General features: G+C 39.0%; 1 protein-coding gene across 10 annotated transcripts in view; it reads left to right on the top strand.

The window, feature by feature from the left end:
* The window catches only part of AGAP1 (ArfGAP with GTPase domain, ankyrin repeat and PH domain 1), a 346,938-nt gene that overhangs the window by 153,055 nt on the left and 166,574 nt on the right, over nt 1–27,309 (top strand). For all 10 annotated transcript variants that reach the window (XM_071747095.1, XM_071747094.1, XM_071747093.1 and 7 more), the window contains 3 exons: nt 2,520–2,647; nt 13,441–13,596; nt 18,363–18,455. In XM_071747095.1, coding sequence (XP_071603196.1) covers nt 2,520–2,647; nt 13,441–13,596; nt 18,363–18,455 — 377 coding nt within the window. The remainder of the gene's footprint in view (nt 1–2,519; nt 2,648–13,440; nt 13,597–18,362; nt 18,456–27,309) is intronic.

Here is a 27,309-nt window from a genome sequence, read left to right as displayed (position 1 = left end):
TTCTAACACAGGGACAAGCTAAGAAATTTAAGGCTAAGAATTATCTATTCCAGAATTGGTAGCACAGTTTTGAGGAGGTACTGGTAGATCTTCTGCTGCAATGTTACCATGTTTACACTGCACAGGATAAATTTTCATTTGTGCTGCTCTGTGTAAGGTTTTGTTTCCAGCTGTTTTGTGGATCATACTTCTAGTTATATGCTAACCTGTGTATTTCTAGAATAACAGCTTCTTTTTTTTTTTTTTTTTTTTCATTTTAGTGTCTGGTTTTGTAGTTCTCAACTAACATTGTATTTGAGTAGGTGAGTTCAGATTATCTTGGGTTTTCCTGCCTTGTGCCTTCCTAGAGTGATAATTTGGCAGGGCTGCATGCATGTTAATGTGATGCTAAAAACACACCTATATTCAGATTGAAGGAAAGAGGTAAATATTTTCCTTGACTAATCACCACTTCCATGAGAGAGCAAAAGCTTTTGCTGAGAAGGTGGTTTTCATTCATGTGTGCTTTTAATTAATTTTTGGTCTTAATTTAGATCTTTACCACATATGATGAAGACAAATCCATGTGGATATGTTAAATTCTGACCTTCGGTTTGCTCTCTGCATTCACTAATGTGTTTTAAAATATTTTAATATATGGCTTTGCAAGCTTCCGATCAATAAACCAATGGGTCTGAAATGACAGAGTGCCATGATATTCCTCTGTCATTTAAACATGATTAGCTGATGAAGGTTATGATCAATATGCCAGGGAAAGATAAATTAATTGATATCATCCTTTCAGTATGATAAGAGGCCTATCGAAGGTGGGATGTAACTAATGAAGCTGCTTCTGAATATGTGCAAGCCATTTTTTTTAAACAATGTATTCTCACTAAATCATGGTTAAGCCATTGTTCTTTTACATGAAAGCATAAACCACAGACCAGTTTGTTATTACAGTTACATTTGAGTTGCTGCCTGTATTATAATGTATTGAAGAAAAGTAGTCTTGGAATTTACATAAAATCTCTTTGTATTTTCTATACAAGACAGATTGAATGCTTTCAGTCTAATTGCAACAAGTTTGTGTGACTTTTTAAGTAGATGCCAATAATTGTTTCCTTTCTGCCTCATTGACTGGGGATGACAGTTCAAGTGACTATAGACTCCTTTGCACAAGTTTCAGAAAGTACATCACTTTATGAAGAATAGTACATGCAAGGAAGCCAAATTTTGTTAGTAGTATTTTTGCCTACGCACTACACTAGTCTCTGTTTCTGAAGACTGAAGTTTTGTTTATTTTTAAGTTGTGACCCAAAAGGTAGACAACAAATGTAGCATAAAGGATTTTAAATGTAGGTATTTATGACCTAAAAAGAGCTCTTCCCTAAGCTCAAAGCTAAATAGCAAAATGAAATGAAATTCCAGTGTGTCACAGAAAAAAACATCGAAAAGAGTTTGGCTTTTTAAAGTTGAAGACTTGTAGGAGATGTATGGAAATTGCTGCATTCCAGATGAGTCCTTTTTCTGTTTTTTATTATTGTTATTATTATTGTTATTATATTTTTTATTATTATTTTTATATTGAGTCTGTTAAGCTGATTATATGGACAAGTTAATGACTCTGCTTCCTATCTCTGCTTCATAAATGCTGCTTTTCTTTACATGTTGTAGAAAAATTTCTTAATTTGCAAAATAAATCTGTCATTTTTCCAGTGGTGCTTGTGCTGCTAAGTAACTAAAACTAAAACTAGGAATCATGGTGCAGCATCTTAGCATAATGAATTTTGAATGGGATGTGATTTGTGGCATCTCTAATGCAGATACTCTGTGTCAGGGACCCTTTATGTTTTATTAGTCTGATTATTGTAGTTTCAAACACTTCAAACTGGTGGCTTCCAAGACTGATTGTGCTTATGCAATGGCCATAATTTTAAAAAGTCCATTGTATTCCTCAGCAGCAGAGAGCAAACTAAACCTGGTTGGACTGGGGGTAATATCTTTGCTAATGAACTGTCAAGCTCTAATGTAGGACACCTTCCAGGATCCTGCTAGGAAACAGCACTGAGATGCACTTGAGCTGTGTTGTGAGTCAAGTGTTGCTCATGCTTATCTTCTGTCTGCAAGGTGAACATCCAAAAAAGGAATGGAAAATATGTACTACCATAAGTGTGATATTATAAGCATATAGTGGACTTGTTACGGCATTCCTGGTATTGCCTTTGTAACCTGTGCACCTGCCTTTTCCCCTTCTGCTTGGAAGTTCAGTTCCTGGTTCTGTGGTGTTTACCTGGTGAAGTGAGAGTTCTGGGACAATTTCATCCATGTAGAGAATAGGACTGGAGCCTCACATGGGGCTTAATGTTGAATACCTTCATCTGTTATCTTAATTGGATATATTACGGTCAATTTTTGGAGCAAGCTTTGACAAAGGAAAACTCTGTTTTTGTGTGTTATACTTTCTGTGTACTTTTGGCATACTTTATCTTCCAGTGTGTGCTGCAGCTTACCTCCCTGTATATTTTGTTTTTCTATAGTTGCTCAGAAGATTGTTGCAACAAGGAAGAAACAGCAGCTCTCAATTGGACCTTGCAAATCTCTGCCAAACTCTCCAAGCCACTCATCTGTGTGTTCTGCTCAGGTTTCTGCTGTACATATTAGCCAGGTAAAGACTGCAATGAATGTTTGAAAAAGGAACTAATAGGTTGCCTTTCATCTAGTGCATTTAAAGCAAGTGTTCATTCTGCTGCTTGATAGGTAGTTGGTGGCTTTTTTAAAGCACATTTTTTTTTTAATTGGCTTGACTTATTTCAAGAAACTGCTGCAGTACAATCGTTTGGCTTTAAAGCCATCTTTGATTGTACTGATTTATGCCCAGCAGCCTGCTGTTCTGAGTAGTCCAATTGTTACAATAGTGGGATTTACTGTATTGTGTTTTAAAATTACCACACTATGTTTTTGGTTATTGTTCTTCAGTTGTGTGCTGAGCAGTAATAGCTCCTGTATCTCAGCAGTTAGCATGCTAGAATGTTACATTTGTTAGCACTGTGCACAGCTGTAATTGCCTGTCTCTGTTATGCTTGGTTGAAATTATTCCCCTTTAATGATATAGTAATATATGTTGCTCTTGACTTGTAGATACCATGTTTGAAAACAAAACAAAATGCTCCATGAATGTCTGATGGCCTTGGTGGTATTTTTGGAAACATATGGTTCCTAAAAAAGTTTCCAGACTTGTGCAGGTTTTACTTGCATACATCAGTACTCTTTCCTATATTTCCCTTGTGACACCTTTCCTCCTCATCTTTGTTTTCTTGTGTCAAGGGATAATCTCTGTCTGCATTCACAGTTAGGATGTAGAGAGGCTCTGTCATTCAGATCCAAGACCTTTGCAGCCAGGCAGATCTGTTCCTGCTGTGCTGTCTCACTCGTGGCAAATGGACCAAAAGGTCCTCGAATAAAACAGTCTTTGGACAGAACTTTTGATTTGATTTGATTTCCACTATAGCAGTCTGAAATTTCTGTCACCCACCAGCTCTTCTGGTCTGGTTTCAGTCTTAAACTCAGTAATATGCCAATAATGTCTTCCAAGGTTATGTTGCAGTCTTGAGCCACCCATGGAGGTTTTGTTTTATATTGTGGCTTATGTATATAGACATTTTCCCACAGTGAGAATGTCTGCTTTTTGTCAAAAAGTAGTATAGTGAGGAAGTGTCCTGCCTTTGGGGCAAAGTTGGGCTTTTTTTCTTTAATTTGTTATACTATTTTCTTGTGAAAGCAGTCTGTGGTGATTCTGTGCTCATAGTGAATGGTCTCTTTCTATGCCCCAGTGGAAATTTGCACCATTGGGTTAATTCTAAAGATGCAGGTGCCAATTTGGCCTTGAGTTCTTCCCTGTGAGATGTTCTTCCTTGAATTGAGCCAGGTTATCAGCCTCAGACTGTCGTTCTTGCTGCTTCTGGGTAAACTAAAAGAAAATTGAAGTTCAGGTGAAGTTCTAAAGCAGGTTCTAAGGTGTATGACTCCTCTGAAGAGCCCTGGCAATTTCTGGTCAAGTACAGATTCCTCGTATGGAAGAGATTTTCTCCTTTTCTGCCCTATGTGACCTTGACAAAGTTCTCACAGCCACTGTCAAGGGGCAGCCACAGGCACTTGAAACTAATCCTCAGTGTGAAATTCATTTCTTTAAGCAGTTTCCTCCAGACAGTTGTCTGTGTTCATACCTTTAGACCAAGAGGAGTTAGGATGCCTCTAGGGCCTGTCTTGGGTGATGTCTTTCAATGGTGAGAGAGAAAATGGGCTGCCACAGAACAGTGGAGAAGAAACAGCACTACCATTACCAGTACTGATCTTACTTGTGGATCCAAGAAGTATCTAATTTACTCTGTCATCTGGTGGTTGTATAGTTTTTCAAGACTTCCTAAAGAGGATAGGAATTGCTTTCTACAACCTAATCTTAGCCAGGTGTATCTTTGTGCTGTTTTCTTAAGGCAGTTGAGGTCACCCTTTGTATTAATAAAGCTTGTTTGATTAAAAAACATGGTTTTCTCCAGTTTCCTGCCTAAGTCCAGTTTGGAAGCCAAAAGAAAATTCAAAGTCTGGACAAGTACTTCACCTGTTAGCAAATCTCTTGCTGGGGATAAGGACTGTTTGGGAAAATCAAGACAAAGTAGCTTTTGTGATAAGGATCCTGCAATCTCTTTCAATAAACATGAAATAGAGCTCTTCCTTTACCATCTGCCATAATTATCTAACAGGACAATAGCAACACCAGTCAAAGAGCCCTGGCTTCTGAGACTGACGTCATGCCTTAAAGTATAGGGCACAAATCTGTTTCATGTCTTACCACCTTTGTGCTATACTTAAAGGCAGTGTGACCTTGTTTCAAGGAAAGGAAGCTGAATGCTTATCCTAGACTTAAAAGAATTTTGCAACTGCAATTCCAAGTTCAAGATGATCTGGGGGAAGATTTACCACCTCTGATCTTGGCTGGAAGACTGGCTGGTGTCTTGCCCTTTGGAACATCTCTTTTGACGTAATGATGTCTCTCTGAAGATTTCCTTCATGAGTCAAGAATGTTACTGTTACAGTGCCCTGCCACTTGCATGCTCCACAGGAGTGAAGGCCTTCAGAAGCAGTGGTTACATAGATCACTCCAGATAAAGTGAGATATTGCTCTGTCTCTGGTTGGATCACTCTGGTGATCTAACTCCAGCAAACTCTCCAGATGACTTTGCAGGCAAAAGCTTAGGCTTTAGAGGAGGGGAAAAAAAGCAAAAAAGTGTCACATTACCCCATCTCATCCCTAGCATACCTTAGGAGATGTTCTAAGGCTGAATACCAGCAAGGTCTTCTGCACCCAGTAGTTTCGTTTTTCAAACTGTGAAAGAGATGTTTGGATGCATATTTATCCTCATGCCCAGTAGTCCTAGGTGGCAAACACTTGGGTAACATAGCTTCCAGAAAATCCTCTCACATGTCTTCACTCATGCCCTTATGTATTTCCAGAGACCTTTTTCCACAGAATGAGATGCTTCCTATTCCAATAACAAAATCCACTTGTGTTTGCAGCAAGTGCTGCTTCTGTTTTCCTTCTCTGCTTTTTTGTTGAAAATGGATGCATGTCAGTCAGAGTGAGGGCTTTTACTTGAAAACCTTTGATAGCCAGAGTCAGTAACCCTTCATGCAGGTACTTCACATACAGATGATGGCCTTTAGAGCAGCACAGAATGCATGCAGTTAGTTTTATTCTCAAATCCAAGGATATCATTCATGATTTGTGATGGGCAGAACAATTGTATATACTATCAACTAGAAGGATGGTGCAATTTGCTTATATTCTGCTAGGAAACAATCTGATACATTGATAAGTATTTCAGTCAGCAGCTCACCCTCTGTTTTTTCTGAACTCTTCAAGAGGCAGACTGATTTGTGAGGAAGATGTATTCTTAATGTGTATTGGAGGCCTCCTATTGGTCACAGAGCATCTCAGGAAAGGTCTTTTTAACTTTGGCCATGAACAAGATGTGCACACCATGGGAGTACAGATCTGGATCTCATACCCTCCCCATCTCTATCCTGCCTTTCCTTTCCCTCCATCCCACCCCTTGCATGTATTTATAGACATTATATGCTTGTAGACTATGTTAGATATTATTTCAATAGGGCATGAGTTTCCCTTCCATCACAAAACCATATAGTCATCCCCTTTCCATACTCATTCCTGCACTCATGGACTTGCTTGTTTGTTACACCTAGCATATCAAGAAGGCATTTTGGTGATACAATTTAAGATATTTAAACTCCAAGACTAGTGCTAATATCCATCAGTTCTGAAGGGCTCTTTTCTCTGCCCTGGCTTTGAAAGCAGAGATCATCTTGTTCCAAAAACCATGAGGCTGCTCAAGTGAGCACCACCTTTGATCCTCAGTGTGTTCCACCTGAGCTCAAGATGCATCAGAAATAAGTGTGAAGTAGCCCTGTGCTGGATAACATCTTGAGTAGCTAGCTGGAGCTGTGAATGTTTTAAAGTTTATACTGTTGTCAGAACACCTGAAACTTCCCTGGCACCACACCTGTAGCTGCTGTTTGTGTGAAGGACTTTCTAGTCCCTCTGAAAAGAAAACAATGATGTGGAGATGGGAGCCAGCAAGGAGCCCCCAGCAGTGTGAGCTTACTGGTGGACTACAGTTCTCAAGGTAAAATTAAAAGACTTTACCAATGACTACAGTTCCTGAAAAATCAGTAGTCTGCAAGTATTTTCACACTTGTTGTCTTTCCTGGGAGTCAGCAGTTTATGCTGTGCTGTGAGAGGGGATTGAGATGGCACCATGTTTCCACATCTGCCTGTCCTACAGATATTCTGTTGTGACAGGGAGGGGCCTTAGACACCACATCTTGTGTGCTCTGAGTTTAAAAATAGTATCTGATTTAGTAATGAGTGCTACCATGTAAAGTCACTCAAAAAAATCATGATGTGCATGGACTGCAGTGCAAAGAAATGTTATTTACTGGTCAGCACTGTCACTCTCCTAGGAGATTTGCATCACCTGAGAAGGAGATGAAGCTTGACATACATTTCACTAAACTGCAGCTCAGGTACTGCTAGCACACAAGCTTGTTTTCTACTGCCTGCTGCAAATCTGTGAAGTTGCATTATTTATGATTACACTATGCCTCCATAAAGTTTTTACTACAATGTGGTTGTCTAAATACGTGAATTGAAACTAATAAAAGCAAAGTGTAGTCAGCTTAATCGTCCATTCTTTTACTGTATGTGGGACCTGATTTATGGATAAGCACTAAATAGCAGGGTACAATTATTTTATTTATAGTGGGGGGTCATTTGGGATAAAATACTCTGTTGTGATATTTTGAGCCCTTGCATAAAGAGACAAAATGGCTTAGCTAGCTTTTCCATCTGCTTTTTCATGTAATTGCAAAATGAAAACTAAAAGAGAAAAATAAATATTTGGTATCATTGCAACGTACATCATAATCCTTTTGTATTTACTGGGTTATTTCTAAGCACTCTAACATTTATTTAAAATAAGCTTTATATATATATTTGTGTTTGTGTATGTGTATATTTTCCCCTTCATTCATGTGCATAGTTTCACACACTAAATTCTTCAGGACTCAAAACTCATTGCATCTACCAGTGGACTTTTTGCTCCTTTCATTATCTTCACAGTTATGTTCCTCATTAGTTTTTGTTATGCCTGTCGTTACCTTTTCCTTTCCTAGGTCTCCTAAACTTCAAACTCAGACGTCGTCATCTTTTAGATTTTCCAGTTTATAACACAGCTGCTGCCATGGTAGTATTTAAGAATATTGTCACTTTTGATTACCTAAATATTATTAGTCATGTTGTTGAGGTGACCTTTTTTGGGTGAGCCAGCTTACTTGATCTTCAGAAGTTGTAATCAGATTTTTTTGGTATTCTTTTTGATCTGTCTGATAGGACAGATCTGCTCTTTCCTCTACCAACTTTTACAGTGAGAATAGGCAAAAGCTCCTGAGATGGACAGTTTACAAATCTATACCAATGGATATGTTAAACTGCTAAATATTGGAAAATAATACAATCACTACAAGGCAGTTTAGTCTTAATGTGTGGTGCTAGACCTCCTAAATCTATGGAGTCTCTTATCTGTGCCCAGGTTTGAAATCTGCTGTCAAACTTGTATTCCACAGCAGCTTGCTGAAAGCTTTCTGGCTTTTGCTGAGGCAGGGACTAAACAGTTTCCTCCTTGATCTGTCTTTGGATGTGTGGCTGTATATCACCAAAATCCCTTGAATAAAGTGGACTTCCACTTATAGTCTTTTCAGATGAAAGACTGAGAGGATGTGGCTTTCAAGAAGAAAATTGTACCCAAGGTGGAAAAGAAAAATATGTCCTAACTGAAGAATTTTCCATGAGGCTTCTGTATTTCTGAAGAAATGTGCTTTTCCATGCTTTCCTCAAGAACAAAAAGTGCAGACACCAAATGCATTCTGTGATAGGGTATATAATCTCTGCTTTTGATCAGGGTTTGCTTTATTCTAACTGTTCCCAGGCTCCCTGAAGCTCTGGCAATCTCTTGCCTGTTATAGAAGTAGGATGTGTTGCCTTTATTGTCTCCACAAGCAGTGGTTAGATGATTTTTCTGAGGAAATCCTGGTGTATCTAGAAAGGAGAAAAAACATCTATTCTGTTTGTACAAAGAAAGATTTCATCTTTATTCTTCCTGTGCTCACTCTCATTCAGTGCTTTGGCCTGACATTTGAACTATGTAAGCTTTATGAACCATTGAGTGATACCAAACAATTTATATTTGGTGTAAGGTGTAGAAGTGGCCGGTCAGGAACCCCTTGCAAATACAAGGGTAAGTCCAGCCTTTTCTTAATGCAGCTGAGCTCCTGTCACATGAGACAAATTACTCATCAAATTGTTTGCTGAGGAAATCTGAAATACGTAGAAGTTTTGGAAGTGTGGGATTTGATTTGATTCAATCTTGATATTAATGCCAGCTTGATAGCTTTATCTGAGCTGTTCTTGTCTGATAACAGTGTAGTGATAATATTCTGCTAAATTTGTGCTTGCTGCCATGACCTCAGAAGGTTTTTACAGTATCAGCCTATGTGGCAACAAAGCCAGAAGCCTGTGTAGATCCTAAAGGTACAGATGTACTGGTCATTCCCACAAGGTGCTTTATAGAAATAACATCTCCAAAGCTAAAGACTTGCAGCATTGTGTCTCATGGTGTGCTGAAGGGCACTGACCACCATCAGGCTGTTTATCCTCATAGCAGGAAGGAAAGACAAGGTTTATGCATGGTGTATGTCTAGAAGTGGAGTACATTTCAGACCAGGCACACTGCCTTAATGAGGACAGGAAGCTTTATCACCTGAGAAAGCCAAACAGGGATGTGTCTGTGTAAATGGTTCTACTGGGGCTCATAGTTTTCCTGCTTAGAATAATTTGACTGACCTCTCCTTATCTCCACGGCTCTGGTTAGAGCAGTGACCCAGCAGTGGTCCTTTATGCTGACATCCTGGGTATCTCCAAGTCTTGAGAGCAGGCTAGTGGAAAAAATCCATTGGAGAGGTAATGCTAAGCTGTGTAATGTCCCAGTGGGCATCAGAGTATTTATGTGATGGGTTTTGACTGCCACAAATTTGACCAGTTTGTCTACAGTCAGCAAATAGGTTTCTGTTAGATACATGCTGGGTTACATGTGATGTAAGGAAGATTGTTCCTCAGATTCAGTGACTTCATCTTCAGTGACTTGGAACAAACATTAAGTTGTGTGAATTATAGCTACTGCTTTGTGTCTTAAATCCTGTACTCTACTCCAGTGAACTTGTTAGGAAATACTTGCATACCAATGGCAGGAAACTGCTCTCTGCAAGGCCCCTGTTTGGTGCAAGCAAATAACCAGATGGAGACTACTTGCCACTTTTTGTTTCTGTCAGCAGAACATTAGGCTCAGATGTTACCAAGAATATGGTTTCGAAGTGGTTGTCTTGTTGCATTTTTCATTGTTCTTCTCTGTGCAGACTCTAGCTTGGAAGTCATGTCTGAGCTCTTGTCAAATCCATTCTCTCTATTAAGGTGTTCCAGAGCAGCCATATGGTTTTATATGTTTCTAATTACTGGTACCCTCAGTAGGAGATGGTATTTATTTGGTATTGGTAGCCATGTTTGGGTTTTTTCTGTTGAAACCTTGAATTTTTCCACTTCTAAGTCTTTTACTCTTTTTTTTTTCCAGCCAGTGGATTTGATGTGGCTTGTTTAGAAACCATGTCATAATTTTATTTACAAAAAGCTGGAAATCCAGAGGGATTAGTATGTGTGAAGACAAACACTACCTGCAGGACTTCTTTAACAGAAACTGTATGGGAACATTTGTCTTTGGGGGCTAGAATGCCTATCATGGATGTGTTTTCCTTTAGGTAAACACCTGGTAAATAAATCACAAAAAAATCCAGGGGACAGTGTCTCACTGCAAAAGGTAGATAATGATGCTGTAAGATGATGAAAGATTAAAAAGGTAAAGTTTTCGAGAATCCCTATGTGCTCTGCCTGGGAAAGAGGCACTGAGGGTAGAAATCTGTTAATTTTAGTTTCAGAAAAAAAATAAAAGAGTGGTGCTACATAGATATTATCAGGTAGATCAGTATTATGGAACAGAACATATATGCATCCTTTTATTTTCAGCAGTTTGTGGTTCAAATCTTTTCATCAGAGTGCAGCATCTGAATCTTTCCTTCTTTCTTTTCCCTTCTTTCTGTAGAAGATTCTTCTGTGTTTTGTGGCATAACCCTATTGAGATCTTTCTTTTCTCCACTATCTTCATCACTTACTGTCATCTTGTTTTCTCCTCAGGTGAGACTTCCAGCTGCATAGTTTTAATCTTAAATGCATTCCTTGTCTTTTCCCATGAGTGGTTGCTTCCTCAGACTTCCTTCTTCCTCATTTTCCCTACTCCAATTTGGTTCAGTCATGACAGAATGAACAGTAGGTCCTCACCACTCCAGTCTGAAAGTCATTCCTTGACACTGGTGGCTTTGATCTCCTCCCCTAATGATATTTTACAGTTACTGATTTTCAAGATGTTCACTTCCAGTACCTTACATTAAAGCTTTCATAGCACCCTCCTGATTTCTGACTTGTCCGGTGGTTTGAGGACTCATTTTCAAAGTCTTTGGCTGTTTGAACTTTGGGAAACTTTTAGCAATTACTTCCAGAGTGTCCTGGTTACACGTTGTTTTTTCATTACTTCTCTTCTTGCAAGAGTTTTTCCTGTATCTTTGGAGAGGTAATGCCTGACTTCCACAGGCTCAGTATGTCTTCACACAGGTTTGCAGGTTATTTACTCCATGTTTGCTACGTTATTCCTGTAGGAAAAGGGAAAGTGAATGCAGGGTAAATCAAGATCACTTCTCCCCAGTCCATCCTGCTCTGTTGTTACCATTCTTTGCTGGGACATTTTAAATTAACGTTACAGCTCTCATTCTTCCACCTCCTTTGTTTCCTTTTGAACCGTCTCCAAATAATATTTGACATTTCCTCTGTGCGCTTGAAAATATGAAAAAAATTCTCTGAAGATCCCATTACTTTCAGTACCCTTACTTCTGGCTTCATGGCAGCTGCATTTCACCAGTTCAGTCTGAATGAAGGGAGGATGGAATTTAATTTCCTATATATATATATATAAAACTTCCTTTATATATATATGTATATATATGTAGAAATGTTTAAAGAGGTGAGAACTTTGTCCATCAAAAAGCTCAATTGCTGTATTGTCAGTCCTATTCACACAGAAATGAGCTCAGGAACATGTTATTTACAAAGAAACAACTTTCGGAGTAGTGTTCCTGGCTTTCCATCTGCTTCACCTTTCAGCCCAAGCATGAGCTGCTTGTCTCACACCTCTTCCCTTTTAACCTTGAGTTCTTGAATTTTTATTTCTTTTTCTAAAAGCAGTTTTGAAAAACTGGAAGAATCAAAACAAGACTTGAAATCATAGAGAAACTTCAACTGGGGAATATGAAGGGTTGTCTCCGATGTGGTTCTCCTTCAGAGGTCTCATCTTGGCTGCTTGCAACTTGGTCCTGGCCTGTGTGAGAGGTGCCTGGTGCCTGCCCTGTACAGCAGCTTTGTGCATGTGTATGACCAGCTTAGTAGTGTTGGAAACCCCCTGAAGAGTAGATGCTGGAGTGCCTGCTTTTCATTGGGAGCAGCAGAAATTAAGATGAGACCAAGCAATGAATTCAGTGTCATGGGAGAATGGTTCTCCTCAAGAACCTTGGAAAGACACTCTTACCCTGTTTCCTCACTTTTTTCAGAAAACTGGGATGCATTAAAGCTGTTCTTTCACTCTTTTGTGTCCATTGCAGACCTTTATTTTCCCCCTTTTAGCTTAGGTGGGAGTTGTGCAGACCCCTCACCTACAGCTGCTCTTCTGGTGAGCTTTTCATCAACAGCATGCAGAATTTTCCACTTTTGTCCTGCCCCAGTCCCCCATCAGCATATGCAGTGTATCCTCAAAATCTGTCCTTTTGCCTTTCCTAACTACTTCTACATCTTCTTAAATAATGTTTTAGTATCAGTTTATTTTATGTGTTGTAATAACAAATATTTATTTGTAATTGTAACAAAAAAAAAAATGAAACCCCCCAACAAAAAACCCAACAAAAAACCATGAACAAACCCAAGGCTTGGTTCTTAATCATCTTTTGGTCCTTCCCATTCTGTCTGGTTTCCTCACCTTCCTGCTATTAGTAACTTGTTACCTCAGTTCATTAATTGTTTCATAGGCTAAGTGACTGCTTTATTTCTTGGAAGGCTATGAATTTGAACAGCTTTACATTTGAATATGAACAGCTTTACATTCATGCATTACATTTGGATACTTTGAGTAAATTGGAATGTCTTTTCTTAAATTTTTTTATCTCTTTGCCAGTAGATCAGCAACTGTGTTAGGAGCTGTATCACCATAGTAACCATTTTGCAACATTGAATTATTTTTATTTTCTTAATTACCTCTCAATGAACTGATGTTTCCAGACTAGGACTAAGTCCAGTTGTGCAGTTCTATGGCACCAGTTTTGGTTTTGGGTTTTTTTTTTTTAGGTTTGAGGCATAATTTGGTTTAGCAATTTTGAAGTAGAAAAGCACAATTTACTGACAGTCCCCATTGTTTTGCTTACTTGTACAGTAGTAAAACAAGTGAAACTATTTGTGTCCAGTTGAGGTTCTGTTGTGTAGATTGAAAATGTGTGTCCTATCAGGAGAACTATCTAAGTTTTCAAAAAATAGTGGCAGGGAAAATATTTAAGAGCTTGGAATAGTCCCACGGTGTTTCTGAGCCTGGGCTTCTGTTCTTACGTATCAGGAATAAGATAGAGCTGTGGATTGTTATTTCTGGAAAGCAGTGTATCACTGTTTAAAACTGACTTTGATCCTTGCAGACCAGTAATGGAGGAGGGAGTTTAAGTGATTATTCCTCCTCTGTCCCATCAACTCCAAGCACCAGCCAGAAGGAGCTACGGATTGATGTTCCTCCCACTGCCAACACACCAACTCCTGTCCGTAAACAGTCCAAGCGCCGATCCAACCTCTTCACGGTGAGTGAGCCAAGGAAGAATATTGCTGTGTTTTACATGGTGTTCTGTGGTGGCAGCCTGAACTCTCTCCCTGTTGAGCTGAGCTGGTCTAATGCAGACAGGAATGTTGAGATGGATCTGCAGACCTCAAAACTAAAACATCTTAGAATTGCCATGGGGCTGTTCTGTTCAAGGACTTAAAGAAACTAAATACAGTGAAGTGATCCTTCTGGGAATTGGTGTGGAAAAAAAATGAATCCATGCTTGAATTCTGGAGCCTTTGGCCAACTTTAATTCTCAGACCTGTCTAGGTTCCCTGGTTTGTCAGTAATTGAACAGAAGGCCAGGCCTATGCAAAAATCTGTCCCTTACACTGAATAATACTGTGAACTTCAGGCTTTCTTCGCAAGTTTTCTGTGTGGAGAGATCTAAGGGTTTACCATGAGAATACCATGAGGTACTGTAAAATACCTACCCCATGGTACTGCACATTCTCAACTCAGTTTTCTTTTCCAAGGTTAAAAGAGGTGATGTGGATTAAAATTATTTTCTTTCCTTTGGAAACTTTCCAGTTTTTTGCTTCATTCAGAGGGGGGGAAAAGGTACAAAATACAAAGCCTGACTGGTCCAATATGATAGGTCTTTGTTATGCATAACTAGTTCGAAAATTTCTAATGAAGGCCTGAATAATGATTTCCTTAGTTTAACAGTCTTGCTGAAAGCTTTAAGATTGTATTGCATGGGTAACTGTGAGTTTGTAAGCAATGTTTTGACACTTAGTGTGCTTTAAAGCAAACACAGAATCCCTGTGGGCTCACATGTAAGTGCCTTGGTGATTGTAGCTACACATTAATTGCATTAAGAAAGCCACAACTTCCTTGTCATCATATAGAGTTTATATTTTTTTATTCCCAAGGTGGGGTCACGTTCACTTCCAAAATCTAGCCTGGTCCTTAGCTGTATCCAAGGAACCACATTAAAAAAGGGTGAAACTATTTCCTTGTACTCTAAACAAAACGTGACCTCCTGGCCTTTAGCAAGTAGAAAGTTTTGTCATCGATTTGGAGTGCTGAGTGACAGCACAGAGTCCCAGGGATCATATTTCACAAGTCTGTCTTGACAGTGATATTTTGATTTTAAAGCTGTAGGTCTTCAAACTCCTACAAAGTTTTTTGTGTTTAGGTGTAAACGTTTGGGTGCAAAAGAAAAAATGTGCAAAAATGAGTGGTAGGTGAGAGCATATCCAGTTTTGACATTGATATTTTATAGAGTCAAGTGTATTTTCATCTCTTGGGAATACTGGCTGCTGTTGGGGAGTGCTCAGCAGTTCCTAACCCCACTAGATGTCACTGTCAGCCCAGGAACTGCCAGCAGAGTCATCCCTTTGCAAACAGCTGAGATGCTACAGTATCCCTCAGAAGCTCTCACCGACCATTTCTGGTCTGAAAGGTGCATGAAATGTTCTAAGGACTGCGTAGGTGTTGTTGACATTGGGGTAATTGGGAGTGGCTTTAATTGGAGTTGGTGTACACTTGAGAAGGTGAATAACGAGAAACAGACACCATCCACAAACAAAAAAAAAAGTTTAAGAAGCAGTAAAATCAGCTGTGTTTGCTGTAAACAGATAGGTTTGTGAGAACAGCATAGCAAGAATCAACTTTGCCAATATGAGAGAATGAAAAACAATAATTTGACTTTTCAGAATATGTTCTGTCTTTTAGATCTGGGCATATTGAATGGTTGTATAATGAGTTGCCCTGTAATCCACATGCTGAAGTATTGAGCACTGACCCTGCTGTAACCCAGGTTTTATGCCATATCAGCCACATTGTAACCTGGAGTTGTTTAATTTTGAATAAAGAGGTGACCAGTATTTTCTCTCTAGTTGTGAAAAGAATGCATAATCAAAGTATTTTTCTGTTGAGCTCTGTTTTTTGCTGTGCTGCTTTCTTAGTCTATTACTTGCTTATGCTTTTCTCATTTACAGAATCAAATATATTTCTGTTTAATTGTGAATTAGCTCATGTTTGTAGCATAGGTAATATGTTTTGTGTCCTACATGAAGAGCCTCTAGTGTTGGAAGAAAATTGTGTTAAGTAGAAAACAGGATTTTTCTTAGATTTGATTACAACTTTTGATCTGGAATAGAGTTGAGGATTTTAAATATATTCATGTTTAAGTACCTTAAATGCAGCATCTGATCTTCTTTTACACTGAATATTGGTATTTGTAAGGCTGTTGTTGCAATAGAGGACTTCTTGTTTAGGTGAAAAAAAAGATCAAATATTAGCAGAAGAATAAATGTCCTTTGTTTTGTGCAGTGTGTTAGCAGAGAGCTAAATAGTCGTGTATAGCATAGGTGGGGATTTAAGATACATGTGAGGTGCATTTCAGCCAAGAGCAGTTTGGAACTATGTGTCCAATCCTATATGGGGTGGACATCTAATACCATAAGGTGCACCTCCTTTCCCAGAATTGTGAACAAGACTTTTTAAAAAGTTGAAATGAACCTTCTATCTCAATTTCTACTATTAGGGATCAGTATGATTACTTCAGGGGCTCTCTGCACTGCTCATTCTGGATTCTGTTTGTGTCCAGACTTGGGTGCTGTATCGTTCTGGAACTAAGTCTCAATTTACTGACTGAACTTGGGTAAGGTTTTTATATTGACACATGCCTCCTGATGCAAGGGGGAAATGAGTCAAATGATATGCATGCAGGTGTTTTAATTTTTTTTTAAACTTTTTCTGGTTCACTTGAATGAAGTTTTAAATAGAAAGACTTACTGTGTAGCTGTGAGATCAGAACAAGTCCTAGCAAATGATACAATATGGTTTAGTCTATTTTACACCATAGGATGTAAGATGCATTGTGTGTGTCATAGGTACAAAAGCAGAAAAGATCAGAATATATCTCTCTTTCACTGCACAATTTATCTTTATAAATAGCAGAGCCTAGTAAGGTTCTCCCCCAGAAAATATTATGTATTCTGTGATTACAAACAGCTAAGGTAGAATTTGTCTAACAGAAATTCTTCTGTTTCTGTCCTTTGGGCATTTGACAATATTTTGCCTATAGGTATTTCCCTTCTACATGCAGATATTATTTCCAGATGCAGTTACTTTTATAGAATGGAAGACATGATGATTGAAAAATAAAAATGAAAATTAGTACAGAGATATTTAGCTTGTTCCTAATAGGCTGGATCCTTTTGTTAAAAAAGTCAAATAAAAAAGACACATTCAAGTTGACAGCTTCCCTCTCAAAGCTTTGGCTACCTTCACTGAGTTTCTTTAAAATGTCACTTACGGGCGCTTTGCACCATTGAAGCATTGTTTTGCCTTGCATTATTGGGAAGTGGCACTTTCAGATTCAGAAATCTGTCCTGAAGGATGAGGAACAATAGTTATCCTGAACATTGGATTTAATCCCTCCCATTTGTTTTGCTTGCTTTCATTTACTCTTTGTTTAATTCCCCAGCACGTCATTCCATTACCCTGAACCATAGTAACTAGTGATAGGAGCCTGTTCCCGGCAGAGCAGGGAGAGCAGCACTGGATCCCTGCTGGGTAAATGTGTTGCTTAGAATGGTGTTACTTGAAGTCCACCTCCCTGGGTTTTCTCCCTCCCCTTCCCTCCTCTTATGCCCAAAGGCAACCACTGTGGAGATTTTTCTTCTTCCTTCAACCCCTTCATACAATACTGAAAATGGGTATCAGCTATCCGTGATCCTAATTGTTCCCTTAATTTCAGTGTCTCAATCATCTCTTTCCTCTAAAAATGAAAAGCAGGATCTTGTGTTGCTCTGGTTTTCATTAACTTCCTATTGTGGTACTGGACATGGCAAATGTATTCGTTTCATATATCATCTCTGATTTGAAAAGCACATGAAAATGTTTTCCCATTTTCAATATTGTGTGAGTAATGTTCCTATTGAAAAGTAATGGAGTGAAGTTGTCACTTGTCAGCTCAGTTATTAAGGAGGATGACTCTCAGGTCTTCTTTTTGTAATAAAATAAATCTGTCAAAATCATTATGCTCATGCATTCTTTCACAATAATGGACCTGAATCTGAATAACTTCTTAAAATTCCCATATAACTTCATAAAGTCATGAAGTGAGCACTGTGAGCCTTACTCCTAGGGTAGTTCTAGCATAATAGAAAGCCACAATCAGTTCACATTTTAAACATTTGGTTAAATTTTTCTCATGCTGATTTTTCTTCATTGTATTCAAATAACTTTTTTCAGCATCACTACCTTTTCTTGCAATTCTAACTTTCTAACCATCCAAAAGTAGGGGGGGGAGGAAAGAAGTCAAGTCAATGTGAGCAGAACCAGCATTATAAAATCATAGCTTGATCACATTTCTAAAAACCATGCAGCTGTAAGTTAAATGTATGCATGTATATATCACATTTTTTTTAAATGAGAACTTGGAACCTTCATTCCTCTTTGGAGCTACTATTTGAGACTTCAGAAATCTGTCCTCTGATCTGCTGGGTCTTCAGACAGTGAAACTGTAACTCTCTAAATCCAAAAGCTGTTTCAGACAAGTGGATGGTTGAAAATCAGAGGCACTGATTTAGTATTCAGACTTTGGGAAGGAGGATTGTGTACTTTTGTAGATTGTTACCTGCACCCTTTGAATCTATATTTATGTGTCAGTCAAAATACTTTGAATTGTTTTACAAAATATTTAAAAACAAACAAGGAAACAAAACCCCAAAAGAATCCTGTGATAATTGCTACATTTAATGGAGCGAAAACTTTCTCTTTGCTCTGCAGTCTCGGAAAGGGAGTGACCCAGACAAAGAGAAGAAGGTCCTGGAGAGCAGAACAGATAGCATTGGAAGTGGTCGTGCAATCCCAATTAAACAGGTAATGCTGAAATACATTTTTTTGCTTTTTTTTTTTTTTTTTTTTTTTTTTGCTTTCCGTAGTTGCAGACACACCTTGGGTCTTAAGCACGGGCCGGCGCTCCAAGTCATGTTTGATGTGCTCCAGTGATGAATGTGGAAGTCACTCACTTGACATCAATTAGGAGAGGTTCCTATGTGTATTAAAATAGGATCATTAGAATAAGAAGAGGGAAAATGTGACAACAGGCCTAATGAAGTGCAGTCTGCCGGCCTGCATATGGAGCAGGTTTCTAGGCTGTGCTGGCTTCAAAGCTGCCTTTGTAGAGTGGGCTTTGATTGGACCGTGTGCTGCCAGTCGGCGGGGTAAATCAGATCGCTCTACAAGAGCCCCTTGTGATGGCAGAAATAGCCTGATGTGGCCCTAATTTGCTACTGCAGACGGACATCTGAACACAGTTTCAGGCGGGTTTGTAACAACGAGGCAATTAGTTGTGATAATCATAGCCGGTGTGTCAGCTGTGCGCTCTTGTTTGTAATTTGCTAATGAAGGAATTGTAACTTTGATTAGGTTCAGTTTCATTTAGACCTTATTATATAAGAGAACGTTTACAGCTGTAATGTGTGGCCTTAATTAAACTTCCTCATTACACAACAGGATTTGAATTCAAGGATTTGTTTTGGTCTGTTTTACTAGCCTAGATGCACTTTCATTAGCCCAGAAACTCAATGCTAAATTGTAGCTGTGAACACTCCTTAGAAAGAGAAAAGCGATGCTGGCATTTGAGGCAAAGTGTTTGGGTGAATGAGATAATTTACTTTCCCAAATTAAATTACACTGAATTCACATAATGAAGATCACCAGGCTAAGCATTTGTATGGGATGCTTTACAAATAGTTTCTGTTACAGTGTTTCCAAGTATTTACTTTCATGTGAGTTACTGAGCTTTAGAAAGCAAAAGAGCTGAGGGGAGGGTGATTGTTTTCTTCCCATACGGTTGTTTCCCAGTTCCTTTTGGTGGCTTTCCTACCCTCCAGAGGGTCATTTGTGTCTTTTAATCATTCCTCAGTCCATGCTTCATCTTGCCGGGTAGCCCTGAATCTCTGGTTTCGGCAGAGGGGGGCAAGGTGTCTGTGTTTTGTTGGTTTTGGATTTGTTTGGTTTTTTGTTTTTTCATTTTGGGTGTGAGAGGGGAATGGCTTTGTACCTTTGACAATTCTCAGTGATTTTCTTTCTTAAAGGCTGTTAAAAAGACCTTTTGGGACTGTTGGGCAGCAAAAGTGCTGTTGTGTCTGTGAATCTCTAGTAAACAAATTTTAATCAAACACTGCAATTCAGAAAAGCAGTTTGAAACCAAATAAGCTCAGTATTTGGCTCTGTGTTCAGGGGAGGGGATTCCAGGCATTTAAAACAATCTACATTTTCTTTTCTCGTACAGCTTTTGTGTGGCACAAGGTGGGTTAGACTAGCTGGAATTCCTTTGGGTACTGCTAATTAAACAAAAGTGTCTGTGAATGCACCTGAGAATGCAAAACTGAGAAGTACACTTTTCAATATTTGTTTAAAGTGTACACACTGTTCTTTTCTAAAATGCTGTTGCATGAAATAAATTTCATTAAAAACACATTTGTAGGAAGGGTATTTTAAGATAAGTGTATTAAGTGTGATTACACTATACTATGTTATAATGAAATATCCCCTGCAATATCTTAAATTTGTGTATTGAAAAACTCTCCTTGCAATCCCTACCTGTGTACTGAGCACGACCACTCCTTAGGGAATGTGTACTTTGTTATTCATCCCAATTATGTTAATTTCAGTTTGTCACGTACAAGCAATTAGCAAATATTTCAGCAGGCCTGTAGTCTGCAGATACCCCTATTCATGGGGGTTTCAGAAGGATGCTGGAAGGAGGGAGGTTGAGTGGCATGCAGTGCTGTACAGTGGTGGCTGTCAGTGGCATTTCACATCATACCGGTGTGTCAAGAGAGTGTATTTTGGAGCTCATTGCTTTAATACTGTATAGCTGACCAGCATCACCTAGTTGTTGAAGCCAAAAAGGATGCAGTAGTGAAACTCAACCTTTTCGATGTGGAAACTTGTGAATTAAAAATTGTAATACAATGTGCTTATTACTGACAGAAGTTTTACTTCAGTTAGAAAGCATACATTAGTTTGAAATGGTCTTTCATTCCAACCTAGACTATTTCAAGCAGCAACGACTCTGAAAGTTTGATGAGGGGATACTTTTTTTGTCTGCCCACTGTGCAAATGGAGAGCTCCTATCAGTTAAATTATCAGGTGCTGAGTTAAATTGCTTTACAAGTGTGTTCTTGGTGGGCCAGACAGGTGGGTGTTCCTCTGAGGCAGTAGGAATCCCTCTTAGAAAAGATGGTGCCTTTTATTTTTTTGCATTAGCTGTGCATAAGGCAGAAGGATGCAAAAAGGAACCTTTTGACCTAGAAACTTTAGTATGTTGTGCTCTTCTGCTGCTTGCAATGAGTAACCACTTCCATCATGGTATGTTTCAGTGACAAAGGGACAAAATGCCTGTGCCAGCTTCATGCATATCCTTTCATGTTTCTGAACATGAGCATGCAGTGACCAAACCTTTTTAATATCTGTTGTCAATACTTAGTTTTATTTTCTGTAGGCTCTTACACTATGTGCATGGCAGCATGTGCTGCTGGTACAGGGCACAAGTCCAGCTCATACTTGCAGATCAGTACTTCAGTTGTGTTGGTTGATATTACTAGCAGTTTAAAGCTCACTGCTATAAAACAACTCCAAAAAAGCCAGCAGAAAAGAGAAAAATTATTGTTTCTCAGATGCTGAAACCAGTGGCATGGATATCCACTATATTCAGTCCTGACTGTTCTTTGCTCCACAAAATCAGAAATACTGTCTCCCAACCTTCAGAAACAAAAATACCCTACGAAAACCTCACAAAACAAGCAGCCAATTGAATGGAGATGGAAAGTGTTCTGGTTTTGAGGAAGAAATGCAATCTCTCCCAACGCTCTAGGAGTACACGAAATGAGAGAGGAGGAGTTGTTACCAGTCAAGTATGTTTATTTGTGGTGGGGAAAGAGCACAGAATGAACATTTGAAAAAAATTGGCTCTCTGGAAAGTGTAAAGAACATGGTAAGTGACACAAACTCCTTGTCAACTGGAAATTTTTTCATAGATCAGGTCTGTATTGCAGCTCTTGAGCCAGCATAGCTATGGTTGATGTGTATAATCAAAGCGAGGCTTTTGTGTATTTGGTGTCAGTTTAAACTGGTGAAGGAGTGGGGATTTTTCTAGGAGCATCTGCTGGTTTCTCTTGTATCTTTTGAAGTGAGATGTGCTGGCTTGTAATTCAGTATCACAGCCTTTCTGGGACCCAGATACATCCTGCACGGCTCTCACAGCCTGGCGTGGTTTTTCATTGAAAGAATCCAAGAGTTGGAGTCTGCTGTTCAGTTCCTGTTCTCTGTCCCTGAGTTCCTGCAGGTTTGGGGGGGATTAGGTAAAATTGTAAATGGCAGATTTCCTTACAAGCAAACATCCTTCAGGGCTTTTTAACTTTTTAACTTAAAACATTCTATTCAAAAGCAATTAATGTTCTTATTCTTCCTGTCTTTTCTAAATGTTAAAAATCTCTTTTCACTGCTGTGATAAATATGGTTTTATTGGGCTAAGCCATATAAAACTGTTATGATGAACCTTCCCACCAGAAGCCCAAAATGTAGGCAGTAAAAAGCAGGCATGCTTTTAAAATGTAACTGCTGATTTCTGCCAAAATACTGTAAGGTGAGTGAAGGCAAATTTCCCATGAAGGTAAAAAACACCTTCTGCATCTGCAGCGCTATCAATACACCTTGAATCCTAAGCTCTCAGCATCCTTTAAGAATTGCATAGTTTGGGGAAAAAAAAACCAAAACAACAAAACAAAACCAGAAGCAAAACAAAACCACAATAGTATTAGGCTGGTTGGACCAGATGATTCTTGAATCCCTTCCAACCTAACATTTTCACAACAGTGAAAGAATGGTAAGACTGCATGTTAAATGCTTTTTTATCTTTTGAAGGCTGTCAGGAGAGACTCCAGAGCTCCTCCAGTTTTACTTTGTTACATGTTAGAATCTGACTTCAAAATTATTGGGTCTTTAAGTAATTTCTCTTTCTGCAGTCTCAGTTGTAATGATATTTAAATACCTTCTACTAACCAAGTGGTATCAGAAAATTACTGTGAAAATATTAGCCCAGAGTTAAAATCCATATAAAGTTCTGTGCTTCTGAGAGAGGCATTTAAACTACAAATATTTAAGATATCTTCTGTAGCATTTTGCATGCTATCCTTAAAGCAACTTTGGGGGAATGGCTTATTCAGTTTGGAATGCCCTCTTCAAACACATTTATTCTGAAAATGAAGACATGTTCCATGGTAGCCTGAGTGAGTATTTTGAAGCACATTGTGAGCTGCCTACATGCTTTCTAGGATGAGGGCTTTTTGCAGCATTCTGAGAAGATGACTTTGTTTTCTGCAGTCTGGCTAAATCTTTATCAGTAGGACATATTCAAATATTAAAAAAAAAAGCACAAGAAAAATAAAAGCAAGAAGCTAAGCTCAGTGGTGAGTGGGCTTGTCATGTATTAATTTTTCATTGCTGTGGAGAATTGTACATACATAATCACTTGATTGCAGTGGGAGTTAGTGAGCTCCTGTGGTGTCATTTGCATAAATCTTGTTAAGTCAATGGCAGTTAATGAAGTACAAATGAGCCTGGAGAAGGTGACATGCAAATCGTGGGTGGCAGATGGGAGGTCTGTTTTTGGGATGGCAGCTGTGTGCTCTTTCTTTATTTTTTATCCCTCTCCTGTCCCCATCCTCCCCCCGATTAGAACGTAAATAAATACGTAAGAGCTGGCCTTGAATTCCTGCTTTCAGACCTTCTTCTGTTTGCCTTTTGCACTTAATCACAGATGCTCATTTTATTATATAGCCCAACTATATATAACCTTGACTGTCCTTTTCCCAAAAGCTGGTCAAAATATATTTTGACAGGTTGCCTCAACCCTTGGCTTACCCTGGAAAGTGCTGCATTTCTTGTGCCCCTGAACTCCTGCATCATTTAGGAATAGCAAACTAAAAGTCCAGCTTAAAAATAAATGTTCTGATGGTTAATCTTAGGTTGATGACATGGTGAAAAATTTGCCATCCATGACTTGCAAAGGTGAACTTCAGAATCCATTTGCTTCTCTCAATTTGCAAATGGCTGCATTAATGGAGAAAGTCAAATACCTAATTTGGGCTTTACTTTTAGGTGATACTTAAAGGACCTTCTTTGCCTACCAGCTTGGCAAATTAAAGTAATTTTAATTACATTAAATATTTTGTTCATTTTGGGGGTTTGTTTTGGTTTTGTGTGGTTTTGGTTTGTTTGTTTTTTACTCTGAACTAAAAAGGCAGAATTTGTAAAATGTTTTATGTCAGGGCTAAGAGGGCACTTTGCTGACAAACGGAGGTAGCATCACTGATTTGCTCTTCATGAAAAAAAGTTTGGTTCCTGCTTGCACCAGTTTTTCCTTAAGTTCAGGCATAAACCAGGCTGGAAATGGACAATAGACTGAATTTTATTAAAAAAAACAGCATTGAGCTTGCCAAAGAGAACTATTAGAAAGTGCTTTCAACAAGCATCAGACTTCACATGAAGAAAATGTCACTTTGATTAAGTTGTGTTGCAGCTTATGATCCCTTATTAGCAATCTCTTTTCTAGCAACTTGATTTAAAAGTTGTGGACTCCTGAGAATCTTCTGTTAACTTTTGTTTCAGGCCCGGCCATTGTGTTGTCAATTTTCTGTCCTTTCCCAAGTGCCCCGGCCCTAGAAGAATACGACTGAAGTAATTTGTCCAGACCTTTCCAATTCAGGGAAAAATCTTTGCTGGTTTTAAGATGTATTTGAAAAAGCAAAAATACAGATTTTTTTAGTTAATTAAGGTTTTTGTTAGTCAACTCTTTCAATATGTTACCTGTATTGCTGCTCTGGGGAAAGAAACATTGGAAAATTGGGAATTGCTTTATTTCTAAGGGATTTTTTTTTTTCAACATAGTCTCCAACACTTGCATAGCAGCCCCTGGCCTGAGAACTTCAGGAAGTGCCTGGAAACAGAAAGTAGATGATTTACTGCAGTTTAAGATAAACTTTCTTTTTTTTTTTTTTTTTAGCAGACTCAATCTTAGCAGTCTCTCTGAGGAGATGCTTTGCAGTGCACCTTCTCCAAACCAACCAAAGGAATGCTGAATGTTTTGTGGGGGCAAGGGGGAGAGCTGCAGGGTGAGGCAGGACCTTTTGGAACCAACCACTTTCCTTCCTGCCCTCCTTCAGCAAGCTTACCTTGTCCATTTGCATTTCTTCCTTTATTTCTGATCACTAAATTTCCAGTTGTCTTTTTTATAGACTTTTAGCTCAAATATGCAGGACTGAAGCACATTTATTCCTTCTCACCCACACTGCTCAACACCAAATTTTTTAAAGTTTAATTTGGATTTTAATTGTAACAATTCCACAGTCCCCTTGTGGAGCAACACAGAGAACTGTGTTACCTGAGTCCTTCCCATAGCATCATACCTGAAATTAGTTTTCCCCTGAAGTACCCAGGGCTGTCTGCAAAGCTGTTGGAGCATTTCAGTGAGTATGGCAGTGTCTTGGAAATTGGTTTTGAAAAGAGATTGTCTGCCATGTCTAGGCAGTCAAACTGATGTCCTTAGTCCTCCTCACTAGCAGAAAAGCACTGCAATGCTTCAGGCAAGTGTCAGATCCAAGACCCTCCACAGTCATAAACAGCAAACGTTTTTTTGCAGCGGGTTTCCTGAATGTAAATGTTTCCTATGAATCTATGAAAAGAGAGAACAAATAAACAACCATCTTAGCATCTATTCTTGCTTAATTCATCTGACTTGACGGGGCAAAAAAAAAAAATAGTACAGCAAGAGCAGGATGGACACATGATGCCACAGCTGGTGTCTTGGCAGGCCTGAGATGCCGTGCTGAGCACTAGCGCTTCTCTCTTCTGCATACATACAAGATCAGCTTCCATTCTGGAGGGAAAATACCTGCAATGACCAAGTGGAAGGATGACAGAAAACACCTGGAGGGTGCATACACCTCTAGGATGTACTTGCCTCCATTACACTTGTGTCACACACCTTTCTGTGTGAGTGCTACATTCAGAGCTCCTGCACCAGGAGCAGGTGCAGGAACCCAAACTGCTGTGATGCTGCTTCTGCTTCATCTTCTGCACCAAAGCATTCATCAGATCTGCTACTGCTTTAGTGTTCATTTATTGATGCTCATCTAGGCTTTGAGATTGTTGTTTGCAAGCTTGTATTGGTGCCTCCTGAGAGCAGCTTTACAAAAATAAGGAATTATGTGATCTACAAGGAACTGGTAGATGCCAGTTTTATTTATTTATATCTAGAGTGATGTGTAATTTCCTCTGTCACACTTCTGCCTCATCACAGTAATCAGTATCCAGATCTGCTTGTATAAACACAAGGGTATGGGTTTTAGCCAAATACACTTTAGTGCTGAAATCTTCTGTGTAATTCCTATGCAATTGTTTATAATCAGAACATACACATTTTGTTGTGTTTTTAATTAGCTGATTACTAGTTAAAAATGTTTTGCACTCACTATGGTTCTGCAAATTGTTAACTGGTAGCTACCAGTATAATTAAATATTTCAGAGCATTTGGCTGTGGTTGCATTGAACTGTGAAGAAATAATGTTATATAGCCAATCAAAAAGAGATACTTGTAAACTCATTTCAAGCGTCAGAGTGTGTTAGGACTATCATGGTGATGCTTATTGCAGGAGAAATTAAAGATACAGTTTTGTGCTAAGAGGCAATACAGAAATTAGTTCCTGAATTAGTTGTTAATTGATTTGGTAATTCCCTCGGGTCTGCGTGCTCTTTTTTCCTTTTTCGTTGTTGCATTCAGTTAACAGTGACTATTCCCAGTGCACTTGAAATATTTTTTCCAATTAGATCAAATGTGCCCTTATATCAGAGGAATGGCTATAGCTACGTGTACCTGCCTGGAAAAATGTTTAATTTGGCTGGGAAAGCTGGTTTTGTGTGGTTTACTGTTGGTGATTTTCAGGTACCATCCCATGAAAAGCTGTAGTCCGAAGTATTTGGAACAAAATAGCAATGAATGTTCCTAGATTTAATGGACATTTTTGTAGTTTTAGGAAGCTTGCTTTGATTTTACCTTTCTGATTCCAGTTGGTGGTAGGGGATGAAGAAGCATGAGGTTCTGCTCAGTGTGCTGCTCTGTTGTACAGGTGGCCCAAGCCTCTGAGCTCCAGATGTGGAAACCCTCCTCTGCCTGAGGTTTTCTCCCTGTTGGAAGAGACTCTTCGGGCCCTTGGCCAGACCAGGCAGGCCTGGACAACAGCCTCAGCATCTCTCAGGTTGAGACAGTTCTTCTTTCTTCCCTGGCTACCAGTCAGTCTGTCCCACCTAGTCATCTGCTTCCTCCTGCTTTCTGGATTCTACTGTTTTCCCTTCCTGAGATGCCTGAGGGTTGCAGGAAAAAGCTGGAATTTGGAGCTTTGGACAGAAGAATTGAATTTCTACCATTGTTTCCATTAATTGGTCTCCTGGTGTTAGAGAGTCCCTAAAACAAGAGTTTTCTGTCTCCCATGCAATAAATTGCCCTGATTTTATTTCTGTCTGCAGTAGTTACAGAGTGACAGTCCCACCCATCCTAACACTGATGGTGAGCAGCCAGGGTGCAGCAGCTGCTCCACAGGAGTAAAGTCACAATTTTCTCAGTTTCCAAGGAATGCTTGGTAGGCTGTTGGTGATGTACAAGAATTGT

This window comes from Heliangelus exortis, chromosome 6 (assembly GCF_036169615.1).
Source record: "Heliangelus exortis chromosome 6, bHelExo1.hap1, whole genome shotgun sequence".
Taxonomy (NCBI): Eukaryota; Metazoa; Chordata; class Aves; order Apodiformes; family Trochilidae; genus Heliangelus; species Heliangelus exortis.
This window is presented reverse-complemented; position numbering and strand designations above follow the sequence as displayed.